The sequence below is a fragment of the Rhineura floridana genome, chromosome 5, assembly GCF_030035675.1.
Source record: "Rhineura floridana isolate rRhiFlo1 chromosome 5, rRhiFlo1.hap2, whole genome shotgun sequence".
Taxonomy (NCBI): Eukaryota; Metazoa; Chordata; class Lepidosauria; order Squamata; family Rhineuridae; genus Rhineura; species Rhineura floridana.
This window is the reverse complement of record NC_084484.1, coordinates 132543763-132568897: the sequence shown is the minus strand read 5'-3', so window position 1 is coordinate 132568897 and position 25135 is coordinate 132543763. Positions and strand designations below refer to the sequence as shown.

General features: G+C 43.0%; 1 protein-coding gene across 4 annotated transcripts in view; it reads left to right on the top strand.

The window, feature by feature from the left end:
* NECTIN3 (nectin cell adhesion molecule 3) overlaps positions 1–25135 on the top strand; it is a 111353-nt gene that overhangs the window by 66424 nt on the left and 19794 nt on the right. For all 4 annotated transcript variants that reach the window (XM_061628099.1, XM_061628097.1, XM_061628098.1 and 1 more), the window contains exons 5-6: positions 5626–5743; positions 12879–13030. In XM_061628099.1, coding sequence (XP_061484083.1) covers positions 5626–5743; positions 12879–13030 — 270 coding nt within the window. The remainder of the gene's footprint in view (positions 1–5625; positions 5744–12878; positions 13031–25135) is intronic.

The window sequence follows — 25135 nt, the reverse complement described above, 5'->3', positions numbered from 1 at the left end:
GTTTTGCCTGCCTGGTGCGAAGGTTGCGGATATCGCCCGTCATTTAGATAGTTTGGTAGACAGTGCTGGGAAGGAGTCAGTGGTCGTGGTGCACGTTGGCACCAACGACATGGGGAAATGCAGCCGTGAGGTCCTGGAAACAAAATTTAGGTTGCTAGGTAGGATGCTGAAAGCCAGGACCTCCAAGGTGGCTTTCTCTGAAATGCTACCAGTTCCACGCGCAGGACCAGCCAGACAGGCCCAGCTTCGCAGTCTCAATGCGTGGATGAGACGATGGTGTCGGGTGGAAGGGTTTGGATTTATTAGGCACTGGGGAACATTTTGGGACAAGCCGGGCCTGTACAAAAGGGACGGGCTCCACTTGAACCAGAATGGAACCAGACTGCTGGCACTTAAAATTAAAAAGGTAGCAGAGCAGCTTTTAAACTGACTGAGGGGGGAAACCCGACAGGAGCTGAGAAAGGTCCGGTTCGGAATAAACCTCCCCCCTGGGATAAAAACCAAAGAAATGATGAAATTTTAAAAGGGGTAGGCCTAGAAGTAGGCATTGTGAGAGCAGGGGCACAGGATATAAATTCAGAAGAGCAAAATTACCACAGGCCTAACCACAAGTGCCAAAGACACTTGAAGAGAGACACTGCTTACAAGTGCCTGTACGCTAATGCTAGGAGCCTCCGAACCAAGATGGGAGAACTGGAGTGCTTGGTCTTAGAGAAGAGCATTGATATAGTGAGCATAACGGAGACCTGGTGGAATGGAGAAAACCAGTGGGATACGGTTATCCCTGGATATAAACTATATCGGAAGGACAGGGAAGGACGTATTGGTGGCGGAGTCGCTCTATACGTGAAAGAAGGCATTGAATCCAGCAAGCTCGAAACCCCAAAAGAGGCAGACTCCTCCACAGAATCGTTGTGGGTGGTGATACCGTGCCCCAGGAGGGACTTAATACTGGGAACGATCTATCGTCCCCCTGATCAAAATGCTCAGGGAGACCTGGAGATGAGATATGAAATTGAGGAAGCATCCAAACTAGGAAATGTGGTAGTAATGGGTGACTTCAACTACCCAGACATAGACTGGCTGCATATGTGTTCCAGTCATGACAAAGAAGCAAAGTTTCTAGATATTCTAAATGACTATTCCCTAGACCAGTTGGTCATGGAACCGACCAGAGGGATGGCAACCCTGGACTTAATCCTCAGTGGGGACCGGGACCTGGTGCGAGATGTAAGTGTTGTTGAACCGATTGGGAGCAGTGACCACAGTGCTATTAAATTAAACATACATGTAACTGGCCAATTGCCAAGAAAATCCAACACGGTCACATTTGACTTCAAAAGAGGAAACTTCACAAAAATGAGGGGATTGGTAAAAAGAAAGCTGAAAAACAAAGTCCAGAGGGTCACATCACTCGAAAATGCTTGGAAGTTGTTTAAAAACACTATATTAGAAGCTCAACTGGAGTGCATACCGCAGATCAGAAAAGGTACCGCCAGGGCCAAGAAGATACCAGCATGGTTAACGAGCAAAGTCAAGGAAGCTCTTAGAGGCAAAAAGTCTTCCTTCAAAAAATGGAAGTCTTGTCCAAATGAAGAAAATAAAAAAGAACACAAACTCTGGCAAAAGAAATGCAAGAAGACAATAAGGGATGCTAAAAAAGAATTTGAGGAGCACATTGCTAAGAACATAAAAACCAACCACAAAAAAATCTATAAATACATTCAAAGCGGGAGACCATCTAGGGAGACAATTGGACCCTTGGATGATAAGGGAGTCAAAGGTGTACTAAAGAACGATAAGGAGATTGCAGAGAAGCTAAATGAATTCTTTGCATCTGTCTTCACAGTGGAAGATATAGGGTAGATCCCTGAACCTGAACTAACATTTGCAGGAAGGGATTCTGAGGAACTAAGACAAATAGTGGTAACGAGAGAGGAAGTTCTAAGCTTAATGGACAATATAAAAACTGACAAATCACCGGGCCCGGATGGCATCCACCCGAGAGTTCTCAAAGGACTCAAAGGTGAAATTGCTGATCTGCTAACTAAAATATGTAACTTGTCCCTCGGGTCCTCCTCCGTGCCTGAGGACTGGAAAGTGGCCAATGTAACGCCAATCTTCAAAAAGGGATCCAGAGGGGATCCCGGAAATTACAGGTCAGTTAGCTTAACTTCTGTCCCTGGAAAACTGGTAGAAAGTATGATTAAAGCTAGATTAACTAAGCACATAGAAGAACAAGCCTTGCTGAAGCAGAGCCAGCATGGCTTCTGCAAGGGAAAGTCCTGTCTCAGTAACCTATTAGAATTCTTTGAGAGTGTCAACAAGCATATAGATAGAGGTGATCCAGTGGACATAGTGTACTTAGACTTTCAAAAAGCGTTTGACAAGGTACCTCACCAAAGGCTTCTGAGGAAGCTTAGCAGTCATGGAATAAGAGGAGAGGTCCTCTTGTGGATAAGGAATTGGTTAAGAAGCAGAAAGCAGAGAGTAGGAATAAACGGACAGTTCTCCCAATGGAGGGCTGTAGAAAGTGGAGTCCCTCAAGGATCGATATTGGGACCTGTACTTTTCAACTTGTTCATTAATGACCTAGAATTAGGAGTGAGCAGTGAAGTGGCCAAGTTTGCTGACGACACTAAATTGTTCAGGGTTGTTAAAACAAAAAGGGATTGCGAAGAGCTCCAAAAAGACCTCTCCAAACTGAGTGAATGGGCAGAAAAATGGCAAATGCAATTCAATATAAACAAGTGTAAAATTATGCATATTGGAGCAAAAAATCTTAATTTCACATATACGCTCATGGGGTCTGAACTGGCGGTGACCGACCAGGAGAGAGACCTCGGGGTTGTGGTGGACAGCACGATGAAAATGTCGACCCAGTGTGCGGCAGCTGTGAAAAAGGCAAATTCCATGCTAGCAATAATTAGGAAAGGTATTGAAAATAAAACAGCCGATATCATAATGCCGTTGTATAAATCTATGGTGCGACCGCATTTGGAATACTGTGTACAGTTCTGGTCACCTCATCTCAGAAAGGATATTATAGAGTTGAAAAAGGTTCAGAAGAGGGCAACCAGAATGATCAAGGGGATGGAGCGACTCCCTTACAAGGAAAGGTTGCAGCATTTGGGGCTTTTTAGTTTAGAGAAAAGGCGGGTCAGAGGAGACATGATAGAAGTGTATAAAATTATGCATGGCCTTGAGAAAGTGGATAGAGAAAAGTTCTTCTCCCTCTCTCATAATACTAGAACTCGTGGACATTCAAAGAAGCTGAATGTTGGAAGATTCAGGACAGACAAAAGGAAGTACTTCTTTACTCAGCGCATAGTTAAACTATGGAATTTGCTCCCACAAGATGCAGTAATGGCCACCAGCTTGTATGGCTTTAAAAGAAGATTAGACAAATTCATGGAGGACAGGGCTATCAATGGCTACTAGCCATGATGGCTGTGCTGTGCTACCCTAGTCAGAGGCAGCATGCTTCTGAAAACCAGTTGCCGGAAGCCTCAGGAGGGGAGAGTGTTCTTGCACTCGGGTCCTGCTTGCGGGCTTCCCCCAGGCACCTGGTTGGCCACTGTGAGAACAGGATGCTGGACTAGATGGGCCACTGGCCTGATCCAGCAGGCTCTTATTATGTTCTTATGTTCTTATGTTCTTAGATAGGACTCTGCAATTTGAATTTTTGCTTTTTAATCAATCTATATGTATTGATGTTTTTAAAGATGTTTTTATGGTTATTTTATTTTTATATTCTGTACTCCACCTTGATATAGTCTTATGAAAGTGCAGATTATAAATACATGGACTGCCTTCAAGTCGATTCAGACTTATGGAGACTCTATGAATAGGGTTTTCATAGTAAGCGGTTTTCAGAAGTGATTTATCATTGCCTTCCTCTGAGGCTGAGAGGCAGTGACTTGCCCAGGGTCACGCAGTGAGCTTCATGGCCGTGTGGGGATTCAAACCCTAGTCTCCCAGGTCGTAGTCCAACACTGACCTGGGGGAAGGGCAGGGAGGGTAGGAGGGTGAGGGGAGGAGATTGGGTGGGTGGGCACTAGGCAGAAGGGAAGACCCTTCCCTTTCCAAAAGGAAAACATTGTGAACAGTATCATTGCTTTTCAGGGTTTCCCCTACCTTTTTATTCTACAGCAAGCACATGTAGCCTCCCACCCAAATTTAAACCAAAGCTATCTCTGGCCACATCCACACCAGGCCTTTATTTCACTTTGGACACACTCCTAGCCACAGAAGACACTTGGGACACTAGTGACAAGTTGGAATCCAGGAGTACTCCCAGACTATGAACTTATGAATTCCTTCAGCAGGATTGCAACCCCTCCCACTACAGGTTGTACACTTAAATCCTGGGCATGGAACCCACCCACCCACAGCACTTCTGTCTTATACGGCTTCAGCCTCAGTTTATCGGTCCCCATCCAGCCCATCACTGCCTCCTGGCACCTGTCCAACACCTTCACAGCTTCTCCTGATTCAGAATAAATGGAGAGATAGAGCTGCATGTCATTGACAGACTGATGACGCCATGCTCCAGATCCCTGGTTGACAGCTCCCAATGGTTTCATATTGATACTGAATAGTATAGGAGATAGAATGGACCCTTGTGGAACCCCAGAGCTCAAAAGCCATGGAGCTGAACATCAGTCTCCTAGTACTACTTTCTGGTGGTGGCTCTGGAGGTAGGAACGGCACCACCAACTCCATCTCCTTCAGCTGCTCCAGTCAGTGTGTTAAAAGCCATTGAAAGGTCAAGGAGAACCATCATAGTTGTGTTACTTCTGTCTCTCCTGATAAAGGTAATCAATCAGGGCCACCAAGGCTATTTTGGTGCTGAAACTGGGCCGGAAACCAGACTGGAAATGGACCAAGATAATCTGATTCCTCTAAGCATACCTGCAGCTGGATAGCTACCACCCTGAATTGTTTCTGTTAATATCTTAATCTTATCATTATTAACTATATATAGTCAAATATGTAATAAATATGCTAATAATCTCTTGTATTTAAAGTATTGATATTTCAAAGTCCCAAAATAGAGTCTGAAATAAAAGGTGTGTGTTAACTTAAAGGTACATGATTTCCTGCAATAAAAAGCAGTTTTCTAGAGAGAAAACTAAAACCATTTAAGGGATGCATGGCAACCATATTCCAAGTAAACTTAAATTGATAACCTGCAGGATAGTTCCTACTACTTAATGTTTATTTACTGGAATATGTTCTTGATACATTTTTAAGGCGTATATATGATCAGTGCAAATAAAGTGCAACTAATGGCATCTAATTTAGATCATGTTAAATGTGTTGAGATGTTTTTAAGGGCTTTTTAACAACCATGTACTTGATAATTTTCCTGAAGACTGGGTTCCTTAAAATGGAAGCAAATGTAATGTGTTCAAATTCTGTTAACCATAAAGATTGATATAGGTGGCTAACAGGCAGAAGGTGAAATCCACATAAATTACGTGTTCAGTAGAAGTTAAGAAAATACTATAAAAGGGAAACTGTTTAAAGTTGCTGCAGTCCACAAAGTCATAGTCTTGATTGAGGATTCACAGTTCTTTCATAATGTCTTGCACAGTGGCTTACAGTTATATATGTTTGTAGATTCCCCTGAAGTTACAGTAACTGGGTATGATGGAAACTGGTATATTGGAAGAGAGAATGTTTTACTCAGGTGTAATGCTGATGCAAATCCGCTGCCAATGGAGTTTACATGGAGTCGGTAAGTTCTTGTCTAAGTTTGATGATAACCAAAATTAGCATTCATTTAAAAAAATTGAAATATTTTTTAAATCTCAAACTTTTCTTAAATACTGCCCGTGTGTTCCTTACTTATTAGGCTGAACACTATACAAGTAGTTAATGTATAGTGCAGAGTTACGGAATTCATTATATAAAATGTTGCAATAGCTATTAGCATATATAACTTTTAAAAAAGGATTAGACCAATTCAAAGACAATCTCTCAGAAGTATCTGACCAATCAATATCACTGTGGGAATCAGAATTGTAGTTTAGATGGCTTCTTGGTCTGATCCAACAAGAGAAATCCTCAAAGCAGCATGTTTGTCATAACTGAAAGGTGGTATTTTAGAATGTAACATTGGTTTTCAAAGAGAAGAAAAAAATCTGGAAAAAAACATAAAGATACAATTTGAGTATTTCATTAATAAAGTTAAAATAATATTAAGTAGTAGTAATGAACTGTTATATTGAATTTATTAACAATTAAATGTAACTGACTTGAGTAGAAATTGTAGAATATTTTTAAAGTGATCAATTAATTTTATATGTAACATATTTGGAGGCAGCCTTGTGAATGTCTATATAGCTTCTAGGATTTTGATGTGGGCTTGCCAATCATGATTGGCTTTCTACCAACTTTGGTTGGTGGCCCAGATACGCCCCTATCTGGACAGGGATAACCTGGCTTCAGTTGTCCATGCTCTGGAAACCTCCAAGCTAGATTACTGCAATACGCTGTACGTGGGGCTGCCTTTGAAGATGGTTTGGAAACTGCAGCTTGTGTAAAATGCAGTGGCCAGATTGGTAACAGGGACCAGACGGTCCGAACATATAAAACCGATTCTGGCCCGCTTGCATTGGCTGCCTGTATGTTTCTGAGATGGATTCAAGGTGCTGGTTTTGACCTATAAAGCCTTACACGGCTTGGGACCACAATACCTGATGGAATGCCTCTCCCGATACGAACCCACCCGTACACTATGTTCAAGATCAAAGGCCCTCCTCCAGGTGCCTACTGCGAGGGAAGCTGGGAGTGAGGCAACAAGGGAGAGGGCCTTCTCAGTGGTGGCCCCCAAATTATGGGATGATCTCCCTGACGAGGTGCTCCTGGCACCCACACTGTTAACTTTTCAGCGCCAGGTCAAGACTTTCCTCTTCTCCCAGGCATTTTAGCATGTGTTTGAAATTGTGTTTGAAATTGTTTTTAAAATATGTGTTTTTAAATTTGTATATATTTTTTAATGTTTTTAGTTATTGTAAACCACCCAGAGAGCTTCAGCTGTGGGGCGGTATATAAATACAATCAATCAATCAATCAATAGGGTTAAACGCAAATGCTTCAATTGAACCTTGGGCAACAATTCTAATTGAGAATATTTCTAAGGTCCAATATTGTATGGTATAAATACATAGCAGTATACAGTGTTGAATAATTTTTTTATGTATTATTGCATTTATATCCCACCTTTCCTTCAAGGGGTCCAAGGTGGTATACAGGGCCGGTGCCAGGCATTACTGGGCCCTTGGGCACCAGCCTGCCACAGGCCTGTGGCACCATAGTTCAACACCCCCTCTCAGTACAGGTGGTGCAGGGCTAATAAGCCCGACCATCCCACATCGTGTGAATGACATGCACATGCAGTGTGCACACCTGCTATCAACCAAGATGGCAGCAGGGCATCAGCCCCTTAGGGAATCCCCTGCCGCCATCTTGAGTGATGTTAGGCATGCATGCGCAACATTCACCCTGACGGGAGAGGTAGATGGGGTGTACTGGCAGGCTTATTGAAGCCCACACTGCCTATATGGGGGAGTCCCTAGGAGCTCCCTCTGCATGATCTGCTGCAGCAGCAGTTTGCAAGACCCAACACTGCCACGGATCACGGATTGGGAGTGCAATCCTCCCACCCTAAGGAGAGGTCCTGCAGGAGTCCTCGGCCAGGGCCCAACCTGGCCACCCTTTGGCACCTGGCCTGGTGGCATACATGGTTATCCCCTTTTCTGTTTTATTCTCACAACAACCCTGTGAGATAGGTTAGGCTGAGAGTCAGTGCGTGGCCCAAGGTTACCCAGTGAGCGTCATAGCTGAATGGAGATTTGAACCCTGTTCTCCCAGGTCATAGTTCAACACTCTTAACTACCTTGCCACACTGGCTGTAAAAAAAACCCCAAACCTTCAGATCATGCCTATTACTAGTTGACAGCAGCCTTGTAAATATCTTTCTAAAGATAACTTTATTTTAATGCCACTTTATTTATAATCAATTTAAATACAGTTTTGTCTTAAATCCACTTAGAGCCAGCAAGTTATGTGCAGCTTTATTTGAAGTCAAAATATTCATCAAAATATTTGCTCATCGAAATTAACATATAGTCACTATACCTGTAGTAGTGAGATTGATATTGCAGATGCAATTCTAAATATAGCACAATGGAGGGTTTTGTTTTTTTTAGTCTAAGGAATTGAATTTGGATGCCAGCAGGTAGTGAGCTATACATTTACATTTCCTCTGTCCCTATTTTGGAAGCTGTTATAACAGCTGCAGCTATTCATTGTATATTAAGATAGATCTTAAGTTGAAATACAATGCCTGTAACCAACCATAGAAGATGGAATGATAGAAGACTCTCAAATTCCACTTACCAGCAGCGTATAACCATTGTTCGGTGGACTCTGCCCTCCTCCAGGCAGGCCCTATACTTTATTCTTTCCCTATATCCTTTGCCCTTTTTCCTTTTTACCAAGCTAATACTGATGGAGACCAAGTCTAGTTTAGTAGGTAGATGGTAGATTAAGGGATTATATTCCACCTTTGTGTAGCAGTTGCATATAGTAAGAAGAAAACATAATTAAATGCCTTTAAGAGGCCTTAATTTCTTCCTCTGTTGCATTGTGGGCAAGTCACTTTATTAATGAAGCTGAAATAACTTCACTTCCTGTAATCTTGTGGTAGTTAATCTCATTAAATATCAATTAAATATTGTTAATGAGACATTTAAGAAATTTACTATTGTAGTAGTATAATTCAAACCAAAGTGTTGGTACCCAAGAATGAGATTTTGGCCTTGCTTCTTCTGCTTTGTAGTTTGTATGTTCATGATGTTTACATGAAAGTGTACAAATGCAAATAGGTCACTAAATGTGGGGGGTGTCCAGTGCAACCAGTTAAGGGATCCAGATCTCTTCTCTCCCCCTCTGATATTTCTTAGCATGCCAGGTACTTCACTGCAAGAAGCTAATAAAGGATTTACACTTCCATGCTAAGCTTGTCAGATATATGCATGTGTACTTATAGAATAGTTAACTTGGGCTGATTGAATATCGCTACATTGCGGTTGTTGTGAAAAATTTAAATGGCAGCTCACAACCAAGCCCATGGCTGCTGGCCAACTGGTGTAGGATAGGGACTCACCAGATGACATTTTGCCAAAGGTCCCCACAAACCTGGAGTAGACCCTGGTTGGGAGAAGGCACCTTTGTAGCATCTATATCTGGCATTTAGATACTGAGTTACATATAGGGAGTGTTCTCCAGAGGTTCAAATAAGAATCTACTAGCAAGTATTACACTACTTTGTAAAAAGTAATCAAATGATTCTCTGCTCATTTTTTTTGTGTTATGTGCTTTGAAGTCGAGTACGACTTATGGCGACCCTATGAATCAGTGACCTCCAGTAGCATAACCACCCAGTTCTTGTAAGTTCAGGTCTGTAGCTTCCTTTATGGAATCAATCCATCTCTTCCTTGTTCTTCCTCTTTTTCTGCTCTCTTCTGTTTTTCCCAGCATTATTGTCTTTTCTAGTGAAGCATGTCTTCTCGTGATCTGTCCAAAGTATGATAACCTCAGTTTCATCATTTTAGCTTCTAGTGACAGTTGTGGTTTAATTAGTTCTCACATCCAATGATTTGTCTTTTTTGCAGTCCATGGTATGCACAAAGCTCTCCTCCAACACCACATTTCAAATGAGTTGATCTTTCTCTTATCTGCTTTTTTAACTGTCCAACTTTCACATCCATACATAGAGATCGGGAATACCATGGTCTGAATGATCCTGACTTTAGTGTTCAGTGATACATCTTTGCATTTGAGGACCTTTTCTAGTTCTCTCACAGCTGCCCTCCCCAGTCCTAGCCTTCTTCTGATTTCTTGACTATTCTCTCCATTTTGGTGAATGACAGTGCCAAGGTATTGATAATCCTTGACAAGTTCAATGTCCTCATTGTCAACTTTAAAGTTACATAAATCTTCTGTTGTCATTACTTTAGTCTTTTTGACGTTCAGCTGTAGTCCTGCTTTTGTGCTATGTTCTTTAACTTTCATCAGCATTCGTTTCAAATCATTACTGGTTTCTGCTAGGAGTATGGTATCGTCTGCATATCTTAAATTATTGATATTTGTCCCTCCAATTTTCACACCTCCTTCATCTTGGTCCAATCCCGCTTTCCATATGATATGTTCTGCGTACAGATTAAATAAATAGGGTGACAAAATACACCCGTCACACACCCTTTCTGATGGGAAACCAATCGGTTTCTCCATATTCTGTCCTTACAGTAGCCTCTTGTCCAGAGTATAGGTTGTGCATCAGGACAATCACATGCTGTGGCACCCCCACTTCTTTTAAAGCATTCCATAATTTTTCATGATCTACACAGTCAAAGGCTTTGCTGTAATCTATAAAGCACAGGGTGATTTTCTTCTGAAATTCCTTGGTCCATTCCATTTCCAACGTATGATTGCGATATGATCTCTGGTGCCTCTTCCCTTTCTAAATCCAATTGGGACATCTGGCACTTCTCACTCCACATATGGCAACAGTCTTTGTTGTAGGATCTTGAGCATTACTTTACTTGCATGGGATATTAAGGCAATAGTGCGATAATTACTGCATTCCCTGCAATCCCATTTCTTTGGAATTGGGATGTATATTGAATGCCATTGTTTAGTTTTCCATATTTCTTGACAAATTTTTGTCAAAATTTGGACAGTTTCAGTCTCAGTAGCTTGTAGCAACTCTGTTGGTATGCAATCTGTTCCTGGTGATTTGTTTCTTCCAAGTATTTTAAGAGCAGCTTTCACCTCACATTCTAAAATTTCTTCTTCATACTGTTTCTCTGTGCATGATTCTGTCATCCTGGCATCTCTTTTATAGAGTTCTTCAGTGTATTGCCTCCATCTTCTTTTTATTTCATTGTGGTCAGTCAGCATGTTCCCCTGTTGATTATTCAACATCCCTACTCATGGTTTAAATTTCCCTTTCGTTTCTCTAATTTTTTGGAATAGGGCTCTTGTTCTTCCCTTTTTGTTGTTCTCTTCTATTTCTATACAATAACTATTGTAATAGTTCTCTTTGTCCCTATGTACTAGTTGTTGTATTGTTGCATTTAGGCTTCTGACCGTGTTTCTATCTCCTTTTGTTTTTGCTTTCCTTCTCTCTTCCTCCCCATTTTTCTTCAGTCATCCATTGAAGTCTTTCTCTCTTTTTAACTAGAGGTATTGTCTTTTTGCATTCTTCCGTGATAATGTCTCTGACTTCATTCCATAGTTCTTCTGGTTCTCTGTCATCTAAGTTTAAAGCCTCAAATCTGTTCCTTATTTGGTCTTTATATTCTTCTGGAATGTTATTTAAATTGTATTTTGGCATTATGATTGCTTTGTTCTTCTTTAGCTTTACTCTGATTTTCGATACGACCAGTTTATGATCTGTTCCGCAGTCTGCTCCTGTTCGTGTTTTTGCAGAAAGTATGGAACTTCTCCATCTTCTGCTACCAATTATATAATCGATTCCTATATTGACCATTTGGTGATGTCCATGTGTACAGTCGTCTTTTCGGTTGCTCAAAAAATGTGTTCACAAGAAACAAATTATTGGCTTCACAGAATTCAATAAGTCTTTCTCCTGCTTCATTTCTGTCTCCTAAGCCCCGTTTTCCCACAGTTCCTAGTTCTTCTCTGTTTCCTACTTTGCATTCTATTTCCCTATGATTATCACTACATCTTGTTTTGGTGTGTGATCAATTTTTTCCTGTACTTATGCATAAAATCTTTCTAATTCCTCTTCTGCATTTGCCATTGGAGCGTAGACTTGGATGATGGTTTTGTTAATAGGTTTCCTGTTTAATCTCATTGAGATAACTCTCTCAGACCTTGTGTTGTAGCTCCTAATTGCTTTTGCTACATCACTTCTCACTATTAGAGCAACCCCATTTCTTCTTAATTTCTCATTTCCTGCATAAAATATTTTGTAGTTGCCTGATTGAAAATGTCCCATTCCCGTCCATTTTAATTCACTCAAACCAAGTATTGTAATGTTGATACATTCAGTTTCTTGCTTGGCAATTTCTAACTTTCCCTGGTTCATGCTTCTCACCTTCCATGTTCCTATTGTGTACGTTGTGCAACTCCAGACTCTCCTTTCGCATCTGTGCGCATCAGCCTCTGGGCTTTCTTTCGGCTTTGACCCAGCTGCGTCATAAGTCACAGCGCTACTCGTACTTGTCCTTTGTTCTTCCCCAGTAGCTCTGTGAGTGCCTTCTGACCTGATGCTATATATGTAACATATGAATTAACTTGTGTGTCTTGAGGTAACTGATGAGAATTTATATTAATTAGATTAGGCATAAGTCTAAACTAGTTTATAAACACCTGGTGCTCAGCTTTGTACCCTGAGGAGGGAATTGTTTCAGCAACAAATTTGGCATCCTACAAATCTGAGCAGTATTTTAAAGTAAATAACTAGCTGTTATGTCTATGAAGACTTGAAGGTTGTGACAATGTCTGGTGAGATCTCAGGTGTCAAGAACAATGGTTGAACAGAATTTCAAGAAGCCAGAAGTTTGGGTTGAAATCCTACGATAACTCTGTCCCCATGATTCTGCCAGTTGCCTATCATGGAAGAACAGTTGTGGTCCTTTATTGATTCTGTGATACATGAACAAAGTGACTAATTAACTCCATCAGTATTGATGTAAAATATAATTGTAAAATTCAGATTTTTATTTCCCTTGCTTTGAGATACTGTGCATTTCAAAGACAGTGAGAAATTGTCGAATTTAAATAAAATCTTATTATTGGAACACTGAAAAACTGCTTCTAAACTCTTTGTGATTCAGGTTAGACGGACATTGGCCTGAAGGTTTGCAGCCTTTAAACAATACTCTGCATTTCAACAGTCCATTGACATATAATTATACTGGAACTTATGTTTGTAGAGTGGCCAATTCACTTGGCCAAAGAAGTGACCAAAAGACTGTCTACATACTAGGTAAGTCACTGGATTTTTTTTCTGTATTTGAACTTCTAAATGATCTGTCAGAAATATAATTGTTCTAGTATTGTGTTAGTAATGGTTCCTTTTTAACTGTATTAGCTTGAGAGAACATCATCCAAATTACTCTCTGATACTTGCAGAATATTTCTGTTGCATGGCATCTATTTTACATCAGAAAAAATAGAGAGATGCATGTGCACAGAGGTCTGACAGAAATCATGCTTGTGACTTTATAGTAGCTGGAGCAACAAGGCTTTGGATTAGCATTAGGGACACAATGATATACACACTATAAGTGGGCAAAACTTTGACCACTTGTAAAGATGATTGTCATGACCTACCCAGAAACTAGTATGAACTCTGAAAGTAAAATAGTATTGGTTATCACAGTTACTGTTGAAATAAAAATGTTTCAAATTTTAAGTCTTGTGCTTATTTGTTAAGGTGGTATTTCTTATACTGTGGGTGGAGACTACTGGTGGGTCTTGGTCTACCTCCAACACTGGAGGCCTTCAAGAGGCAGCTGGACAGGCACCTGTCGGGAATGCTTTGATTTAGATTCCTGAATTGCACAGGGGGTTGGACTTGATGGCCTTGTAGGCCCCTTCCAACTCTACTATGATTCTTTGAAGAGGAAAAGGAGAAAGGAAACTTACTTACTCCTTCTCCCCTCAAGCTCTGATATTTCTCCTCCCTCATGCCCTAGTTTGCAGCCACCTACTGTGCCTCCTCTCTCCTTAGATAGAACAATTGAGCAGAGGATTTTTTAAAAGTAGGAGCATGAAAACAGATTCTTGGTAATTGCTCTCATGACTGGGCTGCCCCTTCCCTCTTTTTTTTTTAAAGAAGAAGTTAGCTGAAGGAGATGCAGGTGTGTGTGTGTGCGCGTGCAAGAGAGAGAATAGGAAAAGACTGAAAAGGCAGAGCAAGTGGGGGGAGGGTAGAGAATTAGAAACACATAGCTGGGGCGGGGGGGAGAGGTGGTGAGTCCAGAAGGATTAATGGGGAAAATTGTAAAAGCAAATTTGAGGAGATGGAAGGACTATGAAAGGAAAAGCCCCTATTATTTTGGCTATATTAATCCATTTCTTTGTCTACATCTCCTGTCTACTTTATATAAGATCAGTTTGTGTGCTTTGATCTAACAGTGAGCTTTATACAGTTTCAGTGGATTCCCACTCCCCACCCCCATTTCCTTCTGTTTAATTAGGTGGCTATTGTTAAGATCAGACTTGGGGATGGGAAGAGAAGAAGAGCAGGCTGCATGCCACTATCACATTAGGCAGTGTGAATGAATGATTTAAGAAAGATAGATATGTCAGTGAGTTTGATCCCAGGGACTCATTTTTGTATACCAATCGTGTGATATCAGTGTATGAATTGAGCCAGAACTGAACGGTTGGTGAAAGCAGTGGGAAGATAAGCTTTTGAAAAGCTGTTGCCGATATTGTAAATAATAAGGTTGCTTGTAAGGCATGTTTTTTTGATGCTGAAGGAAGACTTGACATAGTACTAAATATTAGTGTAATCAGCAGTGGTGCCTGGGATTACACAGTAATGCAAAGAATGGACTTATTGGTGTAGGAGAGGGAATTGCCTTCTATTATTGCTAATACATAAGGATTGTAGCAGCAATGCAAAAACAGTGAGTATTAATGCTGTAAATAATATGGCGTAGTGTCTCCAGTGATTTCTTTCTAAAATAAGAGACATCAACATTTAAGACAATTTTAAAGTTAGATATGTTTTCCAAAAAAGAGAACTATAGAAAGAAAATGGGGAGAAGTCCTTTATAAACAAAAGTAAGAAACCCAGGGCATTGTCTCCTTTCTGAAGTTTAATGATTGCTGGAAATATTTTCTTATCCTACCTGATAGTCTGTTAATTGATACAGTAGGGCCCCGCTTTACAGCGCTTTGCTTTACGGCGCTTCGCTAACGCAGTGGTCTCAATTAGATGCAATTAGACTAAAGCCCCACTCATACGGCGCTTGTTCCGCTTTTCAGCGGGGGTCCGGAATGTAACCCGCCATATGTCAGCTCTGCACTGAGACAGCAGTGCCGGTGGGGCTGGAAATTCCTGGGTAGTTACCAGGGCGGGAAAGTCCTTAGTTGGCAGTCTGGTTGTAAATCTGCCAGGCTAACGAGGATGAAGCATGATAAGGGCAAGGCCCTTTCCAAGCTTACGTGCCAAGCCAGAAGTCCAGAAGCGAGGTCAGTAGAGGTCCGGGTTCAATTGCCAAGGGGTCAGTCCAAGATAAGGTTCAGGGAAACTAGAAACACACGAAGCCACGCCTGATGTTGTAGTCAGCAACAAGCTGCAGCCAAGGTTTGTCTTTTAAGGAGCAGGTTTGTCAGCAGGTGTGAGCCATCAGCGTTTTGACCTTATGTGGACATGCCTGCCCCTCTTCTGCCTGACCTTCTGCTGTCTACGTTCTGCAGGTGAGGGGGGAGTATCCTGTTCACTGTCTGCGTCTGGCTGAAGGGCTTCAGCTGTATCTGGGGTGCTCTGCAGCTGAGGAGGAGAAGGAGCTGGGTTCTCAGGAGTTTCCTCCGTTTCTCCTTCTGGGTCTGCTGCTTCTGGGTCTGCTGCTGTTACTCCCGAGTCATCCTCGTCTGATGAGTCCTCTGACGGGGCCATGACACCATATGAGTGGGGCCCTACTGTATTATTATATTTTGACAACAGATAATGCACAGATGTGATCGCGCAACTCTTGATTTTCATAACCAGTAGTTTTTTTTAAAGGTTTGAAAGTATTTACCTGCAGACTTAAATATAACACACTTTACTGTTTTAAGTCAAAATGTTGTCTTTGAGCTATAGTTTCCTATTTATCTCCCTTTTATAAATAAGCTAAGTGTCCACAGGATTTTTGCAAGTGGGGATGTATGAGAGAAACACAGATGGCTCAGCCTTTAGTGACCTCCTTTCTTCACTCTGGCTCTGGTCCCCCCTCGTTCCATCTCCCATTAGCTGCTCAGCTGCCCTACTATGTCATGTGATCACCGTGTGCCACAAGGGGGGGAATAGGAGAAAATTAGAAATACAAGGCTAATATTTCTAATAATAAACAGTGAATAGAGAGGAAGGGAATTAGAAAGGGAAACTTAGAAGGAAGAAGTGAATGTAAAAGGAGCAGATTGGAGGGATCAAAGAAACTGACACTTTGGAGTGGGAAATAGGGTATAATTTAAGTGTGAAAGGAGAAGGGGAGAAGAAATGGCAGTAGGTGGTAAAATAAAAAATAAGTATAAATAAATAGTTCAAGATACATACAGAGGAGAGAACAATATAAAATCAAAAAACCTTTCTCCATTGAGAGCCTCTGGTTCAGCGAATTACGTCTAAAATAAGGAGGCTGATTCACAGTACTTCAAGCGCCAATGCCTAACTCTGACATTGTCAGAGCCGGTGTCAGGTTTTCAATAACATACCTCACCAAAGAATCCTGAGTAAGCTTTGCATTTATTGGATAAGAGGACAGGTCCTTTTATGGATTAGTAGATGGTTAAGAAACAGGAAGCAGAGAGTAGGTACAAATGGACAGTTCTTGCAGTGGAGAGATGTAAGAAGTGGAATCCTCCAAGAATCTGTGTTAGGGATGAGCAGTGAGGTAGCCATGTTTGCTCATATTTCAAGGTGGTTAAAATAATAAGAGATTTTGAGGAGCTACCAAAAAGGTGAATTCTTACCGCATGATAATGCTGAACATGATTTCTGAAAAGATCTATACCTCAAAGAGTTGAAAAATAGATGGTAGACCTGCAACAGTCACACATTTTATTTGTGAAGGTTTTTATATGTGAAATACTTGTTAACACTTTACATAGCTTTAGAGCTGAATTTCTGTTAAAAGCTAACTAGATGTGCACGTTCAACTCTGCAGTAGAAAAAATGAAAACATGTTAAACTTAGTGTTCAAGGTATGTCTTCCCCAGGTAGCATACCATCACGTGGGTAGTCATAGTGCCATCTAGCGTCCGAAGGCAAGAATGTACTGGAGTCAAGATCTGTAGTGAACGAGCCTCTCCTGCTCCAGTTTCATTCTTGCCTTCATCCGAGGCTGTTCATCTCTCCAGTAGCGTAAGGCTAGAGTAGGATTTAGTGTTCTCAGAGTGCTCAGTGTGTGTGTTTGCATAGTGTGTGTGAGAGATTGGGGGGCTTCTGCTGGTTCCCAACTTGCTGGGGCCTTTTGTCCTGGGGTCTCACCCCTTCTCTCTACCTGCCTTGGTGGGGTGGTGCTTGGCTTCCCCTCTCCTTCCTCTCCTTGTTCCCCTTTTTACTTTTTGGGATCACGGGCTGCACTGAAGGTCCTCTTGTCCCTGCCTTCAGCGGCAGCATCTCTCCCCCCTCTTAAGGCGGGGAAGAGCCCAGTGCTATCGTGCCTGGCTCTCCCACCTTTGTTCCCAGCCCCGCGGGGCCCACCGGTCTTGCGGCGTCTGCTTTCATGACCCGCTTTTTCGGCACCACCTCCATGTCAGGCACCAGTGTGTGGCTTCTGTTGCCCCACCAGCTGCTGCCGCGGCTCGTCCCTACGGCCATTCATGGCCTCGGCCGCCGACCACTCCTCAACATCCTGCTTCTGAAGCGCAGCTCTCCTGCGCCATCAGGAGGCTCACCATGCTCCTGCACCCTCGTCTTTGCCACTGTTTTTTACAGCGGCTTGCATGGGAGCCCTGCTGTTGCTGCCTCTACCTGGCTATTAGCCCTCGGGGGCTCATGGGCAACCGTACCCATCTCGACCCCCCGGCTGTTCAAGTGCACCCGGGCAGCAGAGAGATCCGCAACCACCATTTTGGTTTAGGTTCTCTCCAAGTTAAATGTCCCGCCCTTTTTTGAATTTGAATTTCCCGCCCCTTTTTATTCCTTTTCTTATTTGATTGAATTAACAATTAGTAATAGGATCTTTCTAGGGAATTTATTTCTATTCAGGGTACTGAATCTACTGAGGATAATGTCGCACACACCCCCGTGGGCATGTACTACCACTTCTTTACCTGCTATAGTGCACAGCAGCAGTACCACATCCCCAATGGGCGTGTACTGAGATATATTTCCTCAGCTAGTGCACAGGACCAGGACCAGTACCACACCTTCCTCCACCTGTGGGTGTGTATTGAGATCCATTGTCTCATATAGTGCACAGATATATTTCCTCAGCTAGTGCACAGGACCAGTACCGCACTCCCCTCCACCTGTGGGCGTGTACTGCGATCCATTGTCTCATATAGTGCACAGGAGCAGTATTGTGCCTCTCTCTCTCTCCGTGGAGGCACATCTAAGCCTGGTCCCTTCAGATTGCATCTCGACTACTGCATCTACCAGCACATGAACGGGGCTCCTGTCCATCTGCTTTCCTGCACGTTATAATGGCAGATCAGCGACCTGAGACAGATCTGCAGACAGGTGATAACCAGCATTGCAAGCTTCAGTTGCATCATAAGGCTTCAAAGCGCAAGCATTCCAAGCTCCACTCCAAGGCTATCGCCAAAACTAAACACCTCCCTACCCATAGTGCCTCAAAGCAAGCTCGATATGTTTCACTTCCTGATGCAGAGGATACTGGTCAGCAGCCATTGTTAGGTCTTTTTCATTTACCTACTGGCTCATCAGGTGACGAGTTCGAGCGGTTCCCTAGCCAACCAGGTTTGGACTGCCCATCTCAGTCGATGGTGACAACATCTCACTAATCAGTTCATCCTCACCTGACTCAACAAGGGCAAGCCCTGCCCTCGGAGCCTCAGGCAACAGTACCTGATCCTCTCCTAGGCCTGCATCTGACCCCCGAGTTTCTTTCCCAGATGAAGGATATACTGGGGTTCTTTTCTCAATTACAGTCAGTTTTCCAGCAGCAAGTACCTCAGCAGCAGCCCAGCTCGATGGGTCATCGTGTTCGCAATGATGCTGTGCCACTTCCTTCTCCAGATCCTTTTGATGTTGCCAGAGGCAGAATTGGAGGTGATAACGCCTGTTCAGAGGACCCTTCGTCCTTTCCTGAGGCTGAAGACAATGAGTGGACTGAAGATTCAGAATTGGAGGAGGATTCTTCCTATCGTATGTTTGACTCAGCTGACTATCTTCCGATGTGCTGAAGAGTTTTGGACATGCTGGGACATGCTGCCAACCCAATCTCTCGCCCCTCCCTTGAAGGGGGCCAGGGTCCTCAAATCTCCCAGATCGCCGGATCACTTCATTCCGGTTCCAGATCCCATTGACAAGGTGGCCCACGTTGCTTTTCTGCCATGGCCAAAAGACATTACGCTTTAGCTCCTGAGTTCATGACTCACCTGAACGTCCCAGGAGTAGATCAGCCAATCTCTAACTTGGTGTCTAGGTCTCTCCTCCCGAAAGAAGGAGACACCCAGCTTAAGAACCCATCAGAACGGCGGCTAGACTTCGCCCTGCGAAAGAACCATAAAGCCACTGCCTATTCCATTCAAGCCTCTGTAGCGGCCTCCATCTTTTCAAGAGCCTCAATGATGTGGCTGGACGAGCTCTTGGAAGACCCGAATCTGGATCTGCCCAAACTCAGAAGGGGCCTGATCAAGCTAAAAAAAGCAGCAGCCTTTGTAGCTGATGCTACTTTGGATGCATCGCAACAAGGAGCTCGAGCACTGGCTGCAGAAGTAGTGGCGCAACGAACTCTCTGGCTTCGTCACTGGGACGTGGATACCACATCTAGAGTCAATTTATCCACAGCCCCATACTCTGGAGCGTTGCTGTTTGGCGAAGAAACCCTTTAGAGCAGTCTTGGTAGATCCTAAAAACAACAGAAAGTCTGCTTTAGCCACATCCAAAAAAGACGACCGCAGGCCGTTTAAGAGGCTTGCTCCATACCGATCTTTTCAGCCCTTTTGAAGAGCACGGCCTGGGGGTGAGGCCGCGATTCCCATTTTATAGACTTTCACACCTCCAAGGGAACCTGACACAAACAGTGGTTCCAGGGCAAGGCTCAGTTCCAGGGACGTCAAAGCCCTTCCACTTCGTCATACAGACGGGGAGCGCATCAGCGTCGGCAATTCTGATGCCATCCCTATCGGAGGCAGGCTACTCCACTATGCAGGACTCTGGCTGGAGCTAACCCAAGTTTCTTGGATCAGAGATTTATTCTCTCAGGGTTACAGCATAGAGTTTTGGCTACCCACCCCCCAGACAGATTCCTTCCCTCCCCCGTTCTCAAAGCCCAGGAACGGCAGAGGGTCATGCAGGAAGTGATCCGACATCTCCTTGACATAGCAGCAGTAGAACCAGTCCCACCAGCAGAGAGATTGCGGGGTGCTTACTCTGTCCTGCTTGCAGTTCCCAAGCGCGATCTGTCGTGGAGGGCGGTTTTGGACCTGAGTTCATCAACCACTTTGTGATGTATCGACGGTTCAAAATGGAGTCCCTTGCCTCAATTATACAGGTTCTACAGCAGGGAGACTTTTTGGCTTCCATCAACCCAAAGGAGGCATACCTCCGCATACCAATCTGCCCTGCCCACAGACAGTTCCTGAGGTTCGCCTTTGGCCACAATCATTTTCAATACATGGCTATGCCCTTCAGGCTCGCGTCAGCACCAAGGGTATTCACCAAAGTGATGGTCACCCTGGTGGCCCATCTCCACCTTCAGGGGGTCCATATTTACCTCTACTTGATCTATTGCTTCGGGCGGACTCCAAGGACCATCCACGCGACCAGGTTCTTTGCACCCTTGAGATTCTTAGGACTCACGGTTGGCTTGTCAACATCGACAAGAGTCAGCTATAACTGACTCAGTGACTACAGCATCTGGGAGCAATACTGGACACAGCACAGGCCAGGGTCTTCCTGTCACCGGAACGCATTGCAACCATCAGAGATATGGCAAGGATCCTGCTACGACGCTCAAAGGCGGATGTGATGTTTCTGGCAAAGGTGCTGGGAATGTTCGTGTCTACCATTCACATTGTTCCATGGGCATGGCACCATACTTGGCCTCTCCAGTGGGCCCTATTACTTTTCCAGGCCGACATTGCCAATTCCAATCATCACGAAATTCGCGTGGATTCCCTCCTTCGGATATCTTTCCCTTGGTGGGCAACAACTCGAAACTCAGCAGGGGAACTCTGTTCTGAGAACCGGACAGAACTGTAATTACGACAGATGCCAGCCTAACTGGCTGGGCCCCCCACTGCAACTCTCGCTTTGTCCAGGGTCTGTGGTCCAGTCTGGAACAACATCAGAGTGCAGCCCATCTGGCTCTCCGACATGTCCAGCCAATCTTCCAGTTGGAACACATCCTGATCTGGACAGACAACACCTGCGTAAAATCACATTTGAACAGACAAGGGGAAACCAGATCACAAGCTCTCCAGGTGGAAGCGACCCGGTTCTTCAACTGGGCTGAAGGTCATCTGATGTTTCTGCGGGCAGAACATCTCAGTAGGACTGTGAACGTGACAGCCGACTGGCTCAGCAGGCAGCAGGTGGTTCTGGGGGAGTGGAAACTTCACCCAGCGACATTCCACTTCCTCCAGTGCCGGTTTGGCACCTTCTCGGTGGACCTCTTCACCTCGAGTCACAGTCGGCAGCTGCCCCGGTACTTTTCGAGATATCTGGAACAGACCGCGGAGTCAGTGGATGCACTGGCGACACCCTGGCCAGATGGCCTCCTGTATGTCTTCCCCCCCGATTCCTCTACTGGTCAGGACATTGAGAAAGCTGAGATGCAAAAGGGCACAACTGGTTCTGTTGGCTCCGTACTGGCCTCACCGCCCGTGGTTCTCAGACCTGATCGCATTGTCAGTAACAGAGCCTTGGAGGCTGCCAGTCAGGCCAGACCTACTGTCTCAGGGACTGATCTGGCATCCAGATTCCGAATGGCTGAGTCTGACGAGTCTGTATTTTCCTTGCTGGCAGGCCTGTTGGCCGTTGCATTTCTCTCAAGATGTCTCACGCCAGACTTACCACAATGAAACTGGAGTGGGGGGGGCTCGCTCACTACAGATCTTGACTCCAGTACATTCTTGCCTTCGGATGCTAGATGGCGCTATGACTACTCATATGATGGCATGATACCTGGGAAAACCACCCTTCAGGTGAGACCAGTGGCCCGTTTTATCCTTTCTGTAAGAACGACATAAGAATTTTCTGCAGTCTTGCTACTTTTATTCTTGATCTCCTCAAAATGGATACATGCTATTTTTAAACATTGTCCATCAGGTAAAATATAAGTCGCTCATGGAATCTGCTTTGTTTTGATATACTAAACATTCTGATCAATATCCCATGCAACACATAATAGCATTTATAGCATTTCACAATAAAGTTGTTGCCTTTAGTTGTTCAAAAGATATGTGCAGTTCCTTTGCCCTCAGCACATCTACTCTTACATGTTAAACTTTGAATTCACATTAGTCATTACAGTAATCCAACTCTTCATCAATTAAATGTTCACCATTCTCTGAACTTAATGTCTGGCTTCTCCAATTTTGCGTTTTGTACTCCAGTGCATGCAAGCCCACTTCTTTCAACAAACATATTTTGGTAGGTGACACTTCTTGATGTAGACACAGACTAATACATCAAGCATGGCTTTGGGTGCTGACAGTCCCTCCATCCAGGGTATGGTGTATGATTTGGGATAGCTCAAGCCTTATTATGGGGTGTACATCCTCAATTCTTTATTCATTTCTACATATTTTTGTGGTTATTGATCAGGGCTCATGCACTTGATAGTGCCTTATGCCCAAACGGCATTAAACCAGACACATATCTATGCCATCTCAAGAGTTCAGTCTCCTAGAGGTGTGAATTTATGATTTGCAGCAAGCCAAAGCTGTTTCTGGGCTGGATACCCACAGTTGCTTATTCCTTTCCATATTGGTATGAGGGGTGCCATGCTTGGAGTGTTTTGCACACAAGATGCAATGTTGAGTCAGACATGTTATGTCCATCTATAAATTCCCTTTCAATAGCCATACAGTTATTCTTACAGATAAAAATATTTGTATTGGGTAATTTTGCTGCTTATTTAATAGATTATGGAGGAGGTTTACAGGAAAGCAGCTGTTGAAAGCAAATTTGAGAAGTAACAGTCTGCTACAATAGTCTTGTGCACTTTTAAAGACTAACCGATTTATTTTGGCATAGGTTTTCATGGACTAAAGCTCATCAAATGCATCAAGTGTTGTTATCTTGATTGGCAGGTGTACCTAGTATCACGTAGTGGATATGAAGAAAAAAATAGTAAACAGTGGGGTCAAAAAGCCATGCAGAAGGTAGAGGAAGGAATGTTTGTATACTGGCTTGCTTTCCTCTTTGTCTTCTACTCTTTAATTTATCTGTTGCCTTATGGAGCCACTCCAGGACAGTGCAATAGTGTGATGTCCCATGATTCCCCTGCCTTCTATCTAGCATCTAATACTGATGTGACCTAGAAAGGAAAGAGGGACTAAAGGAAGAAGAGGAAGCCAGCAGGCTTTTCCACTGCCATAGCCAGTCCAGTTGTGCATGCCTTGACCTGGGATCATGAAAAGACTCAACAGCCTTCTCTCTCTTGGTGTGGATGGAAGGTCCTGTAACTGCCTAGCCAGGCCTATGGTGTCCTGCAAATGAATTCTATATAGTTGGATTGGTATCCAGTAGAACAAATGTGGGGGGAAAGGAGGAAAAGCTTTAACTTTCTGGACACCACAAACTGATCAAAAGGTGTAATTTTCAAGACAGCAATTGCAGCATGTTCCTAGTTTTTTCCCTCCCCCCCCCGATGATACTTTTGTTTTGAAAAATGGTAGAAACTAATTTAGCCCTTTTCCACCTATATGATGCAAGGAACTGCTGACCTTATTCATTACTTTTTAAACTAAACATGACTCTAGATCCATATGTTCATCTATGAAGTATCCCCATTTTACAAATTTTGCTGCTTTCTCTTTTGTCCATCTAATATAGTTATTAATCTCTACATAAAGAATTTAAGGTCACTGATGAAAGTGAATGAATTATGTCAATTACAGGTGACATAATAGTAGTGACAAGATGTAACAGCAGTAGAATCTGTTAAGCAAATTATTTTACTTTTTGATTCACACATTTTTAAAAGGACATGAAAATTAACTGTTCAAGGTGGTTTGAGGTTAATTGAATGTCATTATATAGCTAGTTAAAATATAATCATATTAATTATTACAATTATTTACGTTGTATTCGTACATACACTGTCCTTAACTCATTCTTCTAGATTTGTCTTGCCTATTTTTTATTTGTAGAAGTAGCCTAAAAGTTCCTCCAGTTGATTGTATTTAAAGTGAATCTAGCTGCCCAAAATAGTTTTTATTTTAAATACTCTAAACGGAGCATCTGGTAACCTTTTACTTTTTATGTTATGCTGGAGACACTTATTAATTGTAAAGTGTATTAATAGTTTTATTGTCAGGCACCGAAGAACTACTTTAGGTATGCCCTGGGCTTTGGGTGTGGTCAGCAGAATTTATCTGTTTCCTGACAGACCCATGGACCATATCGCAAACTGCTTGGGTATATAGAACTAGTCTTATGTTATCTGAATCTAGCAGTTGGATTACCATCCACATAGAGCACAGTTTCCAAGTGCAAAGGTAATCTTTGATTCATCTTGCATAATTGACCCCTGACAAATTTATTTATTTATTAAATTGATATCCCACCATTCCTCCAAGTTAAGAGCCCAGGGCGGCAAACTAAAACACTCTTGAAACAACATAAAAACAGACATTAAAATATATTAAAACAAAACATCTTTAAAAACATCTTTTTAAAAAAGTTTAAAAAATCTTAAAAAGCAATTCCAACACAGATGCAGTCTGGGATAAGGTCTCTACTTAAAAGGCTTATTGAAAGAAGAAGGTCTTTAGTAGGTGCCGAAAAGATAACAGAGACAGTGCCTGTCTAATATTTAAGGGGAGAGCATTCCAAAGGGTAGGTGCCACTACACTAAAGGTCTACTTCTTATGTTGTGCAGAACAGACCTCCTGATAAGATGGTATCTGCAGGAGGCCCTCACCTGCAGAGCATAGTGATCGACTGGGTATATAAAGGGTGAGACGATGTTTCAGGTCTCCTGATCCCAGACTGTGTAGGGCTTTGTACACCAAA